Raw genomic sequence first — 20,059 nt, 5'->3', positions numbered from 1 at the left:
AGCTCCTTGGTATGCATGCCCTAAGTGGATGTGACACAGTATCGTACCCATATGGCAAGGGTAAAATCAGTGCACTTAACACCCTGCTTACTGGAAACTTCCCAGGTTTAGCCCATGAACTTGGTGAGGTAGACGCCACCCACACTGATTTGATGGAAGCGGCTCAACAATTTTTCTGTGCTCTTTATCGTCAGCCTAGCGGGACCTCAATGGAAAATGCTCGTTTCAAACTATTTACTAAGAAGAAGAAAGCCACAAAAATCATGGCTTTACCTCCAACATCTGCCAACCTCTTGCTGCATGTTTTGCGGGCACATCTACAGGTAATGCTATGGAAAGCAGCAGACCAGCAGGCACCACCTGACCAGTCATCAGACATTACCCACTTTGGATGGATTATCCAAAATGATATTCCGATTCCTGCAATTGCTCCAGGTGCTCCAGCTCCACCTGAACTAATTGACTTAATAAAGTGTAGCTGCAAGGCACAAGGCAAGCGATGCAGTTCTGAAGCTTGCAGCTGTCACAAAAAGCATGTACCATGCACTTCCTATTGCAATTGCTCTGGTGGAGAAGACTGCTGTAATCCACACTCTGTGAGACCTGGAACAAGCAGTGAAGAAGATGAAAATGAGGCAGATGATGACTATTTTGAAAGTGACACTGCGATCGAAGATGAAGAGGAAGGAGAGTCTGGTGATGTTCATGATGAAAACTGCATAATTGCTGAAGAGGATTTTGAATTAGACATGCTCTAGCTACTTAGCTTTGTTTTATAGTATAGTAATCTCAACCAATCATTCTAAATTTTTGTATATAATGCTATGGTGGAAAAAATGACATGAGAAAATATCTACAAAAACCATAGCTAACCGTATGCTAAAAGCATCGTGCATTAATTTTTGTAGTGAATTGTTTCTGCGGTGGCCATTTTAAATTTTCACTATGTTCTACACCTCAGATTCAAAAGTTAACACCAGAAATGAATTCTGCACCCCCAATAACCCTATATTAGACATATTACACAAAAAAAGTTTTTCTGTTGGAGCCGGTCATAGTCATATAGGCCATTTTAAATTTTCACAATTTTCCAGAGTTGCCCAAAGTTGCCACTTGGGCAACCAAGCTGAATTTGTTCTAGAACCACCTGGGAACACAAATCTGTAAAAAAACTTCATAGTACTTGAGATTACTAGGTTAATGTATTGAGTCTATGAGACCACCGACTGGACTACTTCATCTTGCTGGTTGTGTACAGTAAGCACCAATAAGGTTAGTCTGGCGCCGCCCGCCCCTTCGCATAAAGTAAGGGTCTGGTGAAATACAGATACTAAATCATTTCTAGCGCCCAGATTCGGCGCTAGCCAATTAGTGCATGCCAATGACGTTCATACAGAAATCGCCTTGGCAACACAATGCTTTTGTTCGAATTGAAGTGCAATCATCTGACGTAACAAGCATTACGTGCGCTGTCTAATTGAATTCCTTTTGAAATGATGAGGTATTTGTATTTCTCCAGACCCTTACTTTTTGCGAAGGGGCGGGCGGCGCCAGACTACAATAAGGTCACTTTGCTGCTTCACCAGCAGAATTCCGATCGCTAATAGGGATAGTTAAAATTAAATACGAGAATAAAGATGTTGAGGAGATTGTTCAACATTGTTTGTAGTCGTCGGGTCGATAGTCGTAGCACACTGGTAGTCTCGCGTGGCCAGACCGCTTTTTCTCCCACGGCGCATATCTATTAGAAATTATAAGCGCCTGCTCGAGGGAGGCGCCGTGGAAGAAAAAGCGGTCTAGCCACGCGAGACTAGCCATACAGTTCCCACGCCCGCATGGTCTCGCGGCGCCCGACCCTCTTTTTAGAGTCGGGCGCCGCGAGACTTAACGCCCGCACTGCTAGGACTCACGGTCAGGCCTTTATTTATTTATTTATTTGTTTATTATTACTTTATAGCAAGTATGCCAAGGGTCTGCAAGCAACTGGTGCTTGCAGCCTAAAAACACAAGTTATACATACGTTATAATTACTTTAACTAATTATAACTTAGCTATAGTGTTTGAAAGTTAGATGGTGGCGAGAGATCGTGACATTTGCTGCACGGACATAGCGGATAATGGTAGGTACAGTGATTAACATCGTCAAAATGAGTTACAAAATGATTCCACATAAATTTCTTTAGTTTAGCCTTGATGGTTGCAATTGATAAATTGGTATTGATTACAGGAAGAGCATTCACAAACGAGGAAGACGATGGAAATAAGAGTTTCTATTTAAGTTAGTAATATGTTGTTGTAGACCTTCAGTGCTGGTCACTGTAAAGTGTTAATAATAAATAATAATATGGAGACGATGTTTGAGTTTATTATGTGTAGAGGGTCTGGTGTGACCCTGAGTAAATGTAATGTACCTATTAATGTCAAAGTTTCTTGTGGGTGACTTAAGTGACTCAGTTGATCGCAAACAAAACATCCTGAATCTCGAGGATATACATGAATGGTAGAAGATGGAGTTCTAATAACCTGGATTTGTAGCTGATATTATAATTATTCAAGATGTGTTTGGTTGCTCGACGTTGAATACGCTCAAAACATAAAATGTCCTTGATTAGGTACGGTCGCCATAACTGAGAGCAATAGGTAAGATGAGGCCTTCTGTAGTTTGGTCATATGCTCAGCTGGTGAGCCAGCCGAGGAGCCAGGTCATTTGGTCATGCATATTATTAAATTCCATTACTTACCTAGGTTAAACAAGAAGGCTAGGGCTAGATGGGCTGAAGACCCTTGTCAGCCCCTACACTTCTTGAATCAAATTAGGCCAGGTAAACTTGATTAACTGTTTCAAAAAATCGGATTTCCATGAGGGCGGGAGGTCATTTTTCATTATTCATTGTTAAAGAAAATACCTCAAATTAAGCTGTCTGTTACTATAAAGGTTAGCTAAAGCCTTTTAAGAACTCTGACTAGTACTTACGTTTTACCACTGTTTCTGAGATGCAACTGAGATTTGCTGTGCTGTAAAATGATAACCAGCCTTCTTAGGACCAAAATACGTGTGCACATGACTGATAACAGCAATAATGAAATTAGAGGCAGTGGGGTAAGAAGGGATGGGGGCGGGGATGAGAAACAATTAATCAAGTTTGCCTGGCCTTAGTCTAATAGAGTATTCAGCACCTCGATTCAGCAGTCAGCTAGCTAGGTGCATGTAGCCAGCAGTAATGCACTTGTCAATTTCATGCCCCACCCCCAGGGGGGTGGGGGAATACAGGGGATTTGACAAATCGTGTTGTCAAATTCCCCACTACTGGGGCAAAATCGGCTGTCAAATCCCCCACTATGTCCCCACCCTCATAGTAGGGGATTTGACAACACCTCAAGGATGACTAAGCGCATATTTCATGCATGTGACTAGTAATAAACCTGCCCTGTAGCTAGTAAAATTATAGCAAGTGCGATTTTATTGTTTAGAAATGCCACAACTACCGACAATCGGTCGGTGAATTGGACAACTGTCAATTGCCCCACGGGTGGGGACAAGAAGTAATGTCAAATCCCCACCTGAGGTGTGGGAACGCCTGGGGGTGGGGGGTGGGGCATGAAATTGACAAGTGCATAATATTGCAATGGTCTGTCTACTGCAACTTTCCTGATCTATTTCAATCAGTAGCCATAGCTTCAGCTCAGTACTGTTGGACCACCCCTGAACCTGGCACCATGCACTGTGTGTACGTGGGGGGAAGGGGAGGGGGAGGCAGTGCATCACACCACGCACTATATGTTGTGCATACACAGGGGAGAAAGTGACCTATAAGCACCAGCAGCATTCTTACATGATAGGTGTTTACTTATTAGTTCATCATCAGTCCACATGTAATTTTCCTGTATCTGCTTTTTTCATGATTACATAATCTCACTACTGCATGATTGCCAATTTTAAAATAATAATCCACTACAGAGGAGGTTGGTCACGCGTCATCATTCATCTCGTGATCTCAAAGGAAGGGTTGAACTAATTCAACCTTCACACCTCTTAATATTCTAAAGGACGGATTTTATATCCATACCAGAGCGTCCCAGTGATATTACAAGCCTTCTCAGTACAATGCGCTACTTTCCTAGCTGCTAAACAAGCCTTAACACATAGAACAATGTTTGGTTGCATAATTTCGCGTCATAGGATTATGACACGTGACCAACCTCCTCTGAATGCACTACTAGCTAGTTGGCTGAATAGCTGTAATGGATAGTCAACTGGATGGGACATAATTTATTCTTCATCAACAGTCAGGTAGCGGCTATAGTCTTACATTTCCCATATCCCCTGTTTAGGTCACTCCAAATAATTTGTCCACCTGCTCGCATCTGCACTGTTTGCTCTAAATATTCCATTATTCCGTTTCTCAGTTCCATTATTTCTTGACATACTGTCACGGTACAGGTTCAGTAAAATCGACCTTGTAGTAGTTCCAGCTGGCGTGTCAAGTCGGTACAAAATCATGTTTGTGTTATTTTTTTATTTTTGCAACTTGAAAAGGAAACTACAAACATCAATCATGCTTTATACAGCTTTGTATGATTGTGCCAGGCAAATAATGGCTTGAAAAGCTGCCAATATCAAATGTAAATGGACCACCCACCTGCATGCAAATATGTCTGAGTCCAGCTGGAGTAACTCGAATCTTCTGATGACTGTATGCAAGCATTACACTGGTCTACCATCAAGCAGCGCCACAAGTATTTCTCCATTTGCCATGTACATGATAGTCTGCACCACAGAAGCTCTTTACCTTTTCACAATCATTTTCAATTACCTGAAACCACAAATAGATCTCATCCTCTATCGATCTGACCAATTATATCTACTATTAATTCATATCGCTTCTCTTTTTTTGTAAACTACCCTTTTCTTTGGAACACCATACCGCATTCCATCCTACAGATTAAGAAGTCAAATCTATTCCGTGCTGCCCTTTGCCGATTTCTATTCAAATAACTTTCTCTTTTTTGTCCTGTTGGTATTGCTCTGTTATTAGCTATCTGTCTCATCTTAGTTATTGTATTCGTGTACATTTAATGCGAGATTTAATGTTACTGACTTACTGTATGTATGTTTAATTGTGGGGAGTACGTTTGCAGGCTTGTCCTTCTGTACGACTTTGTCATTCTGACAAAATTGATACTAATAGAGTCTACTAATAATTCCAGGGTGGGAAACAGAGAATATATTTGGAGTGACCTTATCATTGTGGTTTTTATCCTAGTATATGGCTACATGAGACAAGGTCACCTGTACTGTTGTTTCTTTAGAAAGCCATAGGAAAGAAGTTGAAAACATACGAGCCAAGTATTCAGACAAAATCCCTTTAAGTTTGAGCTGGCACAGCAATCACAAATCACTCAGTGTTTGGCATATGGATCATTGTTGAGCGGTGTATCATTAGGAAAGATATCTCACTGTCAGATTTAACTCTAGCTTTAATACTATCGTGAGGTGAGGAATGATTACGTATGTTTGTCCATAGTCTCAAATTCCAGTTTATATGGGGGCAGCTAGCAAAGAAACCACCCACACACAAACTGTCTGGAACATAAGACTATAGTTTGTCCCTCTAATCACATGAAGATGTGACCTAAACTTAGGTCATATCCATGACTATTCAAAACCAGGTGGTCTTATTAATGAAGTCACGATTCTATTTTTGAGACCTACTTGACATGGTAACTATAATGGGGTGCATGGTCTTATTAATGAGGCCATGAAGTGCACATAGCTGTATAGTGATGCCATATCCACCCGAGGACACACTGCATGTTTTATATAGTCATAAACTGGTCTCTAGACTTGACAGTTACCAGCCATCAAATGTAATGTAAATTGCCTGGGACATGCCCTCCAGCTGCACACATGTAGATCAGGTTGTCACAAATTCAAAAACCAATATCTCACTAGGGACACGTAAAAGACTAAAAGCCTGTACCGCAAGACTTGACACTATTTCCTAAAGCAATTCAGTTTAACACACGATATGTGATGAGATTTTACAAAACTGGTCCAATATTTCAAGCAAAATCAAATTAAATTACTAGTGGGTACCTTACAAGTCTCACATATATTGAGGTTGGTTTTAAGAGCCGTCTTTTCTGGGTGGTGTAGCAAGCTCTAATAGTGATTTCTGGCCTTGGGGAACCAGTGGTGCACTGGTGGATGACCTGTTATTACAGTTGGCCAAACATTTTCTGTGTTGATTCTGCTGTACATCAGCCACTAAGGAGCCAGTATCTTGTTTCTGGACTTCAGATTTTTCTGGCAGGAAACTGTACAAGCAGCTATAAATGCTGGCAATGCTCTAAATTGATGTATATCTGATGTTACTCTCATATCAGTTCCCTTGCCTTGAATTCTTTAACCCAAAACCACTGATGTGCAATTTGTCCACAAACCATATTTTGAAAACCTGACTAACTGATTGTGACTTTTAGTGTTTGGGTGATACATAGTCTCGCAGCGCCCGACCCTAACAAGAGCAGGGTCTGGTGAAACTGTGTACAAAAAGTTTGAGCGCTGGAATGTTTATTGGATGACGTTTACCTGTTACGTAAGTGCACTGCTTACGTCACAACATCCATTCAACCAGATCCGCTTACAGCATCACCAAACTAATAGCGCTACTTTATTTAAAACGAACCCAACAGAATTGTATGGCTGTTTTCTCAATGAGTTTAAGCGGCAGAGTCACCGGATGTAATTAACCGTAAGCCGCGAATCTTTTGAAATGTACGCATTACATAATCAATTTGAAATGGAGCGATCTGATTGGAGCCTCCAACATTCCGGCAGCGCCAAACTTTTTGTACACAGTTTCACCTGGTCTCGTGCCCAGACCCCACCCACTGCCAATCTGAATGATTCACTGATCCAGACAGTCAGTGTTGGGAGTAACGCGTTACGTAATATTATTACTTTTGTGGTAACTAAGTAATATAACGAATAGGCTATAAAAACGGGTTGTATAACGCAAGTTACTTTACTTACATTTGTAACGCGTTAGCTACCTAAGTAATATAGTTACTGTAACGAGTCTAATATTATGTAATATTATTACTACAAGTAACGAAGTTACTAATCTCGTTAGTTATGGTTGAAATTTGGCTACTTTGGCTTGCTTATCATGTTGTTTTATAACTAAATAAGTTACATGTTTTCTCTGGGCTCTTCCATACAGCACAGGAAGCCATATAGTACCTACACTGTCACAATAATTTAATTTTGTCATTCAGTTGTGGGCCAAATTTAATTAAACATACCTTTAAGTTGGTAATTATGCACAACCATTAGAAAAATTTATTATGAAATTGAGGACCCAAATAAAGTAAGCTAACTTTGTACCATTAAGTAAGCATACAGTAAAATACCTTCCATCTGACAGTAGTCTACATTTTTAAAGTTTCATAATTCTGCATACACTACGTCAAGTCTTAAAAGGTTACAAAACGTAGGATAATGGTTCTATATTGGGGGAATTTTATTATAAAACCTGGAATACCTATTATCGTATATAGTTCCTGTGATGTGGTGCACTTGGCTATTTGGGTTGCATGGTATGCAACGTGTGTCTTAAGCTCGATACTTATTAGTTAATGTACTCCGTCCCAATACATGAGATTGGTCCTCAGTTGTGAAAAGATGTTATGCTGTAACAGATGAGAGATCACATACAAACTGATCCATATGACTTGACAAGGACACTGAAAATTTTGACTCAAATAAAGAGCCACTTGGTGAGCTGAGGGACATCTTCCTCTACCAGAACAAACATTGTCTTCAACTAATATTGGGGCTCCTTTGCCAATCAGTTTTGGCAGTGGGTAATCATCTAACGTGACTGGTCTTTTAACCGCCAACATCTATTTATGAATGTTTGTCCCTCCTCAAAATCTTGCAAAACTTCTCCAGTACATCAGGTTAATAAAAAATATAAGGGGACCACATTAGTTACAAGTCAGCATTGTCTGATTGTCTTATACAAAGTATATACAAGCACATGCATAACACTCAGACGATTATATATAATACAGACATGCACTGCACACTACAATAAAAATTTTAACTTTGATCAGTTACATACATGGCATGGCATTTCAGCCCATATATATAGGTGGTAAATCATATCGTCAGCATCTAAGTTTTCAAAAACTTCAGTAAACACCTTTTTCCGTAAGCTTGACTAGATCACCAGCTGCTGCTTCATAAGATGCGAGTGTTGTGATCTGGAAACCTGTTCAAGTGCATTCTTTTGAAGCTTTAAAATGTGACTAAAAGGTCAGCTGCTCTGCAAGGGGGTGTAGCTATGTAATGATCTATTGAAGTATCTGGACATAGTGTGGCCACAGAATGTTAAATTTGTCATCTACATGCAAAGTACACTGTAACTTAGAGCAGCTCAACATTATATCAGTAAACAATGTTATGGGTGCAGTCTCAGCTCATGGTGAATCTAACTATACACATTGATACATCCTGCAATGTTTAAGCTAAAGATCTGACGAAGAAACCTGATTATAGAAGGCTGTTCTCAACAATGTTAAGTTCTTCTTGTCAAGTTTGCAGGGTAACATACATCTAGATCATCTGTTGAATAAACATAACACAAATCTGATCATCATTCACTGAACAAGGAAATATAAATTTACAAGTTCACTTTTATATTTCAAGGTGCACACCAGATGTGGTAATACACCATGAAATAGTTCTCTGAGATTATAAGATTATAAGTTAGTTTGCTGAGTAACAACATTTTAATTCTTATTTTTGGAATTATAACAGACATGCAAGTTTCTAAAATACAACTTGTATGCTGGATAAGATTATACTGATAACTTATGAACTATTCGTAGCCAACAAATCTTTAAAGCAATCTCTCAACCAATCTAATGTATCGTTGTTTAATGGAGTACGCTGTTCCTCTCTTGATGTGTCCATCTTGACATTATCTTTACTCTCCTTCATGACTGACTTGCTGTCACTGTCACCATCCACTTCTTTGTCATCATCTGGTGAATAACAGCATGACTAAAAATTATTGTGTTTAGTAGGTAAATCTGCGAAGTTATAACTCACAGGTTTTCTTAGTAACATTTGCATGGTGTTAAATCTGGTTTACCTATACAGTGGAACCTCTCTATTACGGACATTTTGTGACCCAGAAATTTTGGCTACTTTTTTCTGTAATATAGAGGTTTTCCTCTTTCAGAGGTAAAAATGTATTAACCAGATCTGTTGGGACCAAAAATTTTGTCCTTATTATGGAGGTTTTTTCTATTGTGTCCTTAATTCGGAGAGTTTATTAAGAGAGGTTCCACTGCACAGTAATTTTCTCCAACAAAACTACCATCACAGTGCATCACAGTGCGATATTGTGTTTAGGTTTTTGATATAATCAATTTATTTTGAATTGTCTGATATTGATGTTTACCTTTTAATTGCCCTGTTACTAAGTCAATTAGTTCATGTACTTTTCTACGACACACAAGTGTCTTAAACAACATAGCAGAGAGTAACTGTTCATAGCTTTAAATGCAAACCTAAACTGTCAACTGCCTTAATTGCATTATAGATATGTGCTATTACTAACTCAGAACTAATCCCGGATATTGATAACACATGACATGAGTCTGAGGCAAACAAAGCCAAGGATGAGTGTCGGTATTCTATGGTGACTATAACTGGCTTCTATCCTACTAAGATTTCATGGTTTTGTAATTAATTGTTTGCTACTTGTTAGTTTGAGCTTGTAGGAGTTAATAATTAAATGTGATGTATTGTATATCAATCTGAAACTAGAAACAACACGGCTTAAAGTAGTTAAATTATCGTGATATTGCACATCACCAAATCAATGTATAGTAATCCAGCTCTCATTTCAGTCCTTACCTGAAATAACTCTGGAGGCTGTAGGTGATCTACAGTGAAGTATTACTAGATCACAAGTGATACTACAAAACCACTAACCTGTCTGTGTGTGTGTCAGTGGACAAGGCAGGGGGTAGTAGTGACATGAGGTACTCAGAACATAGAGATGTCAAGGGAGGCATCACATGAGCAGGTGTGGTTAGCAACTGTATAAAAATTACACACCACAAAAAAGTGCTTATAATGACAGTACAACAGTGTGTCATGTAGCTCTAAAAGCCAGTGTGCGTGTTATTGTGGAACAACAATAGAACAAAAAAGAGTTTATATATTTTTTAAAATCTACTAAAATCAGGAATTTCTGTGTTTAAAAATTTCGAATGTGCTATTGTTATTCAAAATTAAAACCTAGAGGTGTACCGATATAGTGATACATATCGTATCGGTGGCCAATATAGAAATTTCTACTATATTGGTAGGAGTTGATATTGCTGCTAAAAACCGATACAATACACCGATATACAACTGAACTATCTTGAGGACACCGTCCAATGATCAAGCCACATTATAAACCCTATTATTTAGCTAACAAGGCTGAGAAACAGTAGTTATCTTCCTTGTGTAAATGCGGTACGCTACACAAAGCCATCTAAGTGCGTGCATAAATACTGTTGTCACAAAGCTCACCAATCATACAACAAACACTCAGTGATGAGATTGGGGAAACAGCAATAAGATGAACCAAAAACAACCAGCCATCTCTACAAGCCATTAAAATGCGGAGTAATCTGGACTAATCTTGGCAGAGGCATATCTTAAAATATTTGGGGGTGCCTTATAGTCTGAGTTGTCAATAGAGGCCACATCACCATGGGTAACCAAGCATAGCCAATAATCTTAAGACTGTCTTCAGTAGTTAAAAAAAAAAAGAAGGCATATGTGGTTCCTCAAATATAAATAGCTACACTTAGTTATATCGGTATATCGGATCGGTATCAGATCGGTTTAGTTTTCTTATATCGGTACACCTCTATTTAAATCACATGAATTTATCCCACTAAAAAAATTTTCTGTAATGTGTAAATTTATGAATTCCGTTTATTGTTGGTTGTTCTTGTTGCCTTGTGGTTTATTGAAGACTTGTAAGACCACTAGTACATTAAATGAAGTAGGATCCATGTAGTGAAACAAGAGATGAATGATGATATTACAACATATCTCTGTGTGAAAATCCCCACATTGGCATGTTGTAAGTTATAACAATTATTTTGTTCAATTCCAAAGTAGGGATTTTCCCACAGAGCTATGTTATAATACAGTAGGACCTCAATTATGATTATCAAAACCCTCGATTATCAGAACAGTATAGGTGACTGCTCGATTAAAGTATTTTGCAATTAGGTGAACGTTCTATTAGAGTAAGTGTATGTTCTATTAGAGTAGTTGAACAGAACTTTGTATATAAATGAGTGGGCTTCATTTATCCAAACAAATTCACATATCTAAACACTTTTATGATTGAACTGGCACACAGGTGCTCGGATAATGGAGGTCCTACTGTATCACCATTCACCTCTACTTTTTATCGCCTGAATCCCTACTTCATTTTTAAATTAATAAATTTTTTAATGTACTAGTTTTTTTTGTTTGTGTTATAGTTATATAGCTATGGTATACATATGAGACAGTTGTATTAGAATAACGAACATGACTGTTGTATTAGGGTGACTGCTTTATTATCTAGAGTATCTTGAGGCCAACTGAACTATACGCAATATTTAAGGGGCGTGGTCATGACATCCCTTGTTTTTTTACTGTGCTACCAATAAAAAGCATGTATTCAATTGCTATAAGTACAGTTAGATGATTAAGGGACATGTCCCTCAGTTGTTGTTGGTCCAGCTGTACTAGATCTGTTGACAAATTTGCGGCAGTGTTATGATTAATTGCCAATATTGTGACAAAAACATGATGGATACAATTATTGCATTGATTTGATCTTTGCGATAGTATCCCCGTGTAGGCAATGTTATTACATGTAGGCGATATTATGCAGCACTCAGGTACAGGTACAAATCAACCAACACTACAGGAAGTTATTAAAAGAGGGAAAATGTATGATTAAAAATCCACACGTGCTTATGAGCTTAATAAAGCTGTAGCATATTATCTGGCTAACCTTTATATTCTGTGGAAAAGCCAGGGTTTAAAAGCTTGTTGCTAAACTTGATCCAAAGCATGTGCTACCCTCACGGAACTATTTTTCTGACACAGAAATCCCAGGTTTGTATAATGAAGTCAGAGATAATGTGGTATAACCAAAAATAAAGGAAGCTCAGTACTTTTCATTAACTACTGACCTGTGGACTAGTTGTGCTGCCCACCCATATTTTACTTTAACTGTTCACTTTGTTGATAAGGATTGGGCACCTCAATCTTTTTGTCTAGATACAACCCCACTATTTGAGGACCACACAGGTCAGAATATTTCCGAGGCAGTTAAATATATCTATCAGAACTGGAACTTACCTGTTTCTAGTTTAGTGGCTACTACAACTGATTATGGTTCTAATTTTTTGGCTTACAAGCAGTTAAACTGGGTTCGACTAAGTTGCTTTAGTCATAACCTAGAGTTGGCAATAAACAAATCACTAAATAATCCAAGAGCACAACAAGCAATTCGCAAATGCCACTCTCTGATTGAACATTTACACAGAAGTTGGAAGAAGAATTGAGATCTTCGCCATACGCAACAAGAGCTAGGTATATATTGAGGAACACTGATATTAAGTGTCTCTACTAGGTGGAGATCTACATATGCTATGAAGAAGCGTATATTAGAGCAGCAGCAGGCGATATGTGCAGTGTGTAGTAATGACAGAAAAAATTGGTCAAAAGTGCAGCTGACTTCACTAATATAGAGACAGTTGTAGCAGTTTTTGCCCATTGTCAGTTTTTACTGATGCATTGTCAGGGGAAAAATGGGTCAATATTTCTGCAGAAGCACATTTTGGATGATTTGCTCATACCATCTGACGATGACTCAAACAGTTAAAGGTGGCTATTTCCTCTGACTTGAGGCCTAGATACTCTGAGCCTGAAGTATTAGTTAGTACTACTCAATAAATGTAGTTTTCTTGACCCCAGATTCCGTTGTTAGTGTCTTGATGATTCAGAAGGTATCAAAAATAAAATTGCAGATGGTGTTACTGTGTTGATGAACATTACAACTGAGTCTTCCCCCAGCACTTCCACACTTCAAGTAGTTCTCACACAGAAGAATGCCAACCTCCACCGAAAAAGAAGCAAAAAGGTTTGGGTGCTATTTTAACAAAAAATTTTAGCAATGATTCTCCAGGTCAAAGTCGAGCACCACTGCGTCCAAGAGAAAAGTGCTAATAATAAATACTTTAGGTTTAAGGGTGCTAGCGGGTTTTTGAAGCCATTCAAGGGACAACCCACATAACCACATACGGCTGTTACATCATAATTGGCAATATTATGCATACTCAAAGTATCCGTGTTAGGCGGCTGTGTTTTGTGCCAAAGAAATTGGCCAAGAAACAGCCTGTTTCGTTTGAAAACCATCACGAAAATGATTGTCTAGGTGCCCAAGAGTGACAATAGAGTAAATTAGCCTGAAAGTAAGTGGTGGTTTTGAAGACATGTGCGAATGCAAGCTGATTTGTAGCCAACACATGTTCTTCCTGTGTTTTCTCAAGTGATAGTGTATGCTGGTGAGTTATATTACCTATCAAAGAGCAGGCTTGGTGACTCCACAACCAACAGGGAGGTGTCCCAGTGTGTAAAGAAAAGGAACAAGAACTTTTCTTTAGTTCAGAACTTCATTTATAACTTGTTATTTGATAAAGTTGGCATTTGTGGTTTATTGAATTTGTTGTAATAACTGGTCGGCGTGCGCATGTTCTACACTGCATTGTAAAAGGTGATATTCTGGAATACACGATAGTCGAATCTCTACCAAACTTCTGGTGGACCATCAGTGATAAATTTGCAAACTTTTAGCGCATGGAATTATAATTGTTGTGATCCAGCATGAAGTTACAGGGCCCGGAAGTCGAAGTTCGCTTGTGGCACTCGCTCTTTGTTTTATAACTCAAGAAAGAAGAAGTGCAAAGACAAATCCCTGCGCTTAGTTTCCACAAGTTTATTGAAGAATCTTCACAGCGAATTTGATGCTTGTGCAAGCAGCCAGTATCTTGGAATAAAACAAAAATGTATGGGTTAACTTTGAGAGACTATAGCGCGTGAATGAAACAAGGTACAATCTTGTACTTTGGTCTCTGTATAGTAGAAAGTTAGGTCAATCTTCGAAGCAGTTGTTTAGATTCCTGTAGCTTTCTCTTTGCCTGTATCAAAGATAAAAAGAACAGCATTATGTGGCTTCAAAAAGGCGCTAGCACCCTTAAGGAAGAAAATCCATCCCTCCTGGAGGAAGACTGAGTGTGGCCCCGACTAGACATTGGGTGACCTGCAGTTCGAATCCTGGGGTTGGAGGGATTTTTTTCCCCTTACTTTGGCCCCTTTTCTGTTACACCTTATCAGTCAGTCAGTAAGTCAAGTCATTAGGTCTAAGTCCTTGAAATTAGGTTAGGTAATCCTAAGGCTGCAGCACATGTTGCTGTCAGACCTTCAGTGCTGGTCACTGTAAAGTGCTAATAATAATAATAAATAAAAGGTAGAAGCTTAGATAGCTAGATACTTAGACTTACCAGTAGTGGATGATATGGATTCTGATCCCTTGGAATGGTGGAAACGTGAAGCAAAACGTTTACCTGTGCTAGCAGTCTTAGCAAAGAAATATTTGTGTATATGTGGGACCAGTGTCCCTTCTGAGAGACTTTTCGATAAGTCGAGATACATTACTAATACATTACAGCGCCGTTTATTACCTGAAAAGGTCAACACACTTACCTTTCTTGCAAAGAACCTTACTACTATATGTTAACATTTTAATTTCCATAATAACTCTTATCTAAAAGAAAAGTGAATCTTCTGTTATTTCTAAATTTGTGATGACTAAGTGTTGATACGGAAAGTTAACACCTCGATACGGTTTCCTAGCATGAAGGAGAGATTGAAGATAAAAGGAAACACAAAGCGCAGAGTGTAAGTACTCGTTGAAACCCCAAAAGGCACATGTTGCTGGTGAGTTTGTTAGTATGGCAAAATATGGTGGTCATACGATGTGTCGTGAGTCTCTAGCCTTGCAACTGTGGTCAGGCTGGCAGACCAAAAATTGGGTTTGGGCAATTTAAAAAAATTCAACACTAGGGCTTATTTATGTGTTTAATGCTATATTCGACTTTAGATACACTAAAACTCTTCCGTTAAGGTACTTTTTGTCTCTTAAGATGTTTCTAGGGTGGGGGTTTTTAGAGGCGGTATTATGGCAGGGCGTTGCTCAATATTGGCAAATGTCAAAGTGCAATGATTGCAAATTAGCAATAAGCAACAAAAGGGGAAGAAAAGGGGCCTGATAAGACGTACGTAATCTGTATCCTTCATGTGCATATGTGATATTTCACAGGTACGATGATCACTTGCATCTTTGGATTGCATCTATGCATGCCTCCATGCAGTGTCAGCAGCTACCACTTACTGTACCAGGAAGCTCCGCAGCCAAGCATGGTCTACTGCATCAAAGATGTTTATATGACTGAAATAAAGATAATGAGAAAAGCCGGTCATACAAGTCCATTAAAATCTTTACCACACAAGAAGTGAGGGAGGCCATTGCTGCCTGGGGAAAGAATTGATTCAATGGTGCAGGCATGCATAAGTTGCAAGAAGGTGGAGGAGGGGTGTCAAGTGAACTTGTCATTGGTGCAGCTATTGGAATATTGAAGGCTTTGGATAAGGTGTATAAGAACATCTAGAGCTGGAGAAAGATTATGGGCACATTCACTGTTAAAAAAGGATGACTTTTGTGCAAAGAAAGGGCTGCTAGCAAGTGTTCCGTTGACAATTTTGCTGAGGTGAACAATTTGGTCACAATAGTTGAAATGGAAGAAATTCTACCAGAATTGATCCTAAATTGGGACCAAACCGATATATATAAGGATTGTTCCATCCTATTCCTGGACAATACATGATTGTAGTAGATTGATTTTCACGCACGCGCACATTTGTAACACGCGCGCACCCAGGCATTGTTGAGTCGAGTTGACAGTGTGCATTAAATTGTAGTTGTTCAAAATGATATCCATGTGAATCATTAAACTGTTGCGTTATCACATTTGGCGACGAGGACTATCGTATCCTACGCTACGTAATGGCTGTGTCCTTTGGAAAGTTGGAAGAATTTAACACTGCAAATGGCGACGATTGGGTGCAATACATTGAGCGCATGGAGCATTATTTCGTTGCAAATGATATTACAGACTCTACCAAGCAACGTTCAGTACTCATCAGCTCTATGGGAGCCAAGGCATATAAGGTCCTTCGTAATCTTGTCGCACCCAACAAGCCGACTGACGTTTCGTTCAAGAATTTGGTGAAGACAATGACAACTCATTTTTGCCCACCTCCGTCTGAGATTGCTCAACGATTCCGCTTTAATACCAGAGTAAGAGAATCGGATGAAACTGTCGCGGCCTATGTTGCTGAATTGCGATCCTTATCGGAGTACTGCAATTTCGGTGAAACGTTGGATCTTATGTTGCGCGACCGACTGGTGTGTGGCATCAATGAACCACAAGTTCAGAAGCGACTACTGGCTGAGGACAAGTTAACCTTCAAGAAGGCCTTCGAGGTTGCTTTAGCTTTCGAAGCAGCGACTAAAGATGCAAAGCAGCTTCAGGCTGCAACGGCACCCACCAGTGATACTACAGTTCCAGTGTATAAAAACGAGAAACTGCCACGATCATCTGTCAAGTGTTACCGATGTGGAAAGCCTAATCACAAAGCGCCAGATTGCTGGTTCAAGGAATCTGTTTGTAGTAACTGTCACAAGAAAGGGCATATAGCAGCAGTTTGTCGCAGCCGCAGCTTCTCACAACCAGTCGCTCCTACTACAGTAGGAAAACCAACAAATACCATAGTGGCTCAGACTCCTCTGTCAGAAGAATACCATTTGTTTGCTATCAACCAGAATTGTTCCAGTGCTCATCCTGCTCCTTTGACCACACCAATTACAGTAAATGGGAAAACAATATCAATGGAAATTGATACAGGCTCTGCAGTTTCCATCATATCGGAATCTAGTTACAAGGAAATTTTCCAAGCTAACTTGGAAAGCTGGCACACTACAGATGTCAAGTTGTGTACATACTCAGGGGAGCAGTTACCAGTTAAAGGGAAGGTCTCTTGCGAAGTGAGTTACAATAACTGCACACACAAATTGTCATTGATTGTGGTTGCTACTGACGGCCCAACCCTCTTGGGTCGAGACTGGTTGCAGTATATCCGGTTAGACTGGCCTTCAATTATCCCAGTCAACTCGGTACAAGAAAGTTCGTTACAACACCTATTACAGCCATTTTCTGAGCTTTTTACTGATGAGCTAGGTACCTTTAAGGGTGACAAGGTATCCATTCATGTGGATCCAACAGTTCCTCCTAAGTTCTGTAAAGCCCGCTCCATACTATATTCCATGCGAGAAAAGGTTGAAAATGAGTTGGCAAGGCTAGAAAACCTTGGTATCATAAAGCCAGTTAAAACTTCCAAGTGGGCTGCGCCAATTGTTCCAGTCTTAAAAACGGACAAAAAGTCTATCAGAATATGTGGCGATTATAAACTGACCACCAATAAGGCTTCCAGGCTTGAGCAGTATCCAATTCCTAAGGTAGAAGACCTGTTTTCCTCGCTAACGGGTGGTATCGCTTTTACAAAGCTAGATATGAGCCAAGCATATCAGCAGCTTGAATTAGATGAACAGTCCAAAGAAGTTGTGACCATTAACACCCACAAACGGTTGTTTAGTTACCAGCGTTTGCCTTTCGGAGTGTCCTCTGCCCCAGGCATTTTTCAGAGGACAATGGAAACATTGTTGCAAGGAATTCCCAGAGTTTTGGTGTACTTGGATGATATCCTCGTCACCGGTACATCCACAGAGGAGCACATGTCTAACTTAAAGGTGGTGTTGTCAAGACTACAAGAGGCAGGTCTTCGTCTACGCAAAGACAAATGTGAGTTCATGGTACCTGCTGTTCAATATTTAGGCCATGTCATTGATGCTAGTGGGTTGCATCCCTCTGCAGCCAAGCTTGAGGCTGTGAGAGATGCACCCACACCACAGAATGTCACAGAACTGAAGGCTTATCTGGGGTTATTAAGTTACTACAGTAAATTTTTACCCAACATGGCCACGACTTTAGCGCCCTTGTATCACTTGTTACGTAAAAATGTTAAATGGCAATGGTCACCGACACAAGCTAAAGCTTTTCAAAATTCCAAAGAGCTCTTAACCTCAGATAGCCTACTGGTCCACTACGATCCCAATAAAACATTGACTTTAATGTGTGATGCATCTCCTTATGGCGTTGGCGCTGTTTTATCCAAGATTGATGAAAAGGGAGTAGAAAAGCCAGTTGCTTATGCGTCAAGAACGCTATCTCGACCAGAACAAAACTACTCGCAACTCGAAAAAGAAGCTCTCGCTTTGATTTTCGGCACTAAACGTTTCCATAACTATTTGTATGGGCGTAGTTTCACACTTTATACCGACCATAAGCCCCTGAAAAGTCTACTGAATGAATCTAAAGCTGTTCCCACGTTAGCTTCTGCTAGAATCCAGCGGTGGGCGTTGACTTTGGCGGCCTATCAGTACAACAGTGTGTACAAGAAAGGTTCAGACATTGGAAATGCAGATGGGTTAAGCCGTTTACCCTTGCCATCACAACCACAGAATGTCCCAATTCCAAATGAACTAGTGTTACTAGTAGAACACTTGAACTGTGGCCCTGTTACGGCTACTCAGATTAAGACTATGACTCGCCGTGACAAAGAATTGTCAAGAGTACTTCATTTTGTTCAAAATGGTTGGCCAGAGTCAGTTGATCCAGCTCTGCGTCCATATGCATCCAAAAAACATCAGTTGTCGTCACTGGACGGTTGTGTCCTATGGGGTACTAGGGTAATTATTCCACCAGCAGGACGTAAGAGAATCTTAGATGATTTACATGAAGCACACCAAGGAGCATCACGAATGAAGGCAAGGGCAAGGATGGTGGTATGGTGGCCACAATTGGATAAAGCTATTGAAGATATAGTAAGAACCTGCTCAGCATGTCAGGCGAGTAAGCCTTTGCCACCATTGGCTCCACTTCATCCATGGTCAATTCCAGAGAAACCATGGTCCCGGCTTCACATGGACTATGCAGGGCCACTGCTTGACCACATGTTCCTGGTGGTTGTGGATGCTTTTTCTAAATGGTTGGAAGTTGTCCCTGTTAGAAATGCCACATCTAGAGTCACGATTGATAAGCTTAGAAGCATTTGTTCGATTCATGGGTTACCGGACACTATTGTCACTGATAATGCTACAGTTTTTACAAGTTCAGAGATGAAGCAGTTTTATTTGTCGAATGGAATCAAGCACATAACATCTGCACCATACCACCCAGCAAGCAATGGCCTGGCAGAGCGTGCTGTGCAGACTTTTAAATCCGCATTAAAGAAGTTTAAAGATGGCTCATTGGAGACAAAGATCCAACGTTTTCTTTTTGAATATCGAATAACACCGCACAGCACAACTGGAGTCCCACCTGCCAACCTACTGATGAATCGTCAATTGAAATCCAGATTAGACTTGGTTGTGTCAAATTTGTCTAAGCGCATCACAGACGTCCAAGACAGACAAAAGCAGCAGCATGACCAGCATGCCAAGTCTCGACCTTTCAATGTGGGAGACAAAGTCTTTGTTCACATCTACAGTGGTCCTATTACATGGATATCTGGGGAAATTGTGCAGGTTACGGGTCCTGTTTCCTACAAGGTCCGTCTTGATTGTGATGGTACTATATGTCGTAAACATCAAGATCAGCTACGGAAATGTCATTTTGATGAAGATTCTGACTCTGTATCTGCCGCCACTAGTACTAGTGTGCACCCTTCTGTTGATGACTTCGACTTTCCAGCACCTTTAGCACTTGAGGACAGTAATGCAAACTCCTCCGTTGTTAG

General features: G+C 39.9%; 1 protein-coding gene across 2 annotated transcripts in view; it reads right to left on the bottom strand.

Moving 5' to 3' along the window:
* Nucleotides 1–8,635: 8,635 nt before the first annotated feature.
* Nucleotides 8,636–20,059, bottom strand: part of LOC136269373 (WD repeat-containing protein 75-like) — a 30,034-nt gene continuing 18,610 nt past the window's right edge. For both annotated transcript variants that reach the window (XM_066064926.1, XM_066064925.1), the window contains 3 exons: nt 10,013–10,119; nt 9,935–9,963; nt 8,636–9,054 (listed from right to left, as the gene is read on the bottom strand). In XM_066064926.1, coding sequence (XP_065920998.1) covers nt 8,882–9,054; nt 9,935–9,963; nt 10,013–10,119 — 309 coding nt within the window. In that variant the 3' untranslated portion in view covers nt 8,636–8,881. The remainder of the gene's footprint in view (nt 9,055–9,934; nt 9,964–10,012; nt 10,120–20,059) is intronic.

The sequence above is a fragment of the Dysidea avara genome, chromosome 10, assembly GCF_963678975.1.
Source record: "Dysidea avara chromosome 10, odDysAvar1.4, whole genome shotgun sequence".
Taxonomy (NCBI): Eukaryota; Metazoa; Porifera; class Demospongiae; order Dictyoceratida; family Dysideidae; genus Dysidea; species Dysidea avara.
The sequence above is the reverse complement of the archived record's forward strand: the minus strand, read 5'-3'. Positions and strand labels throughout refer to the sequence as shown.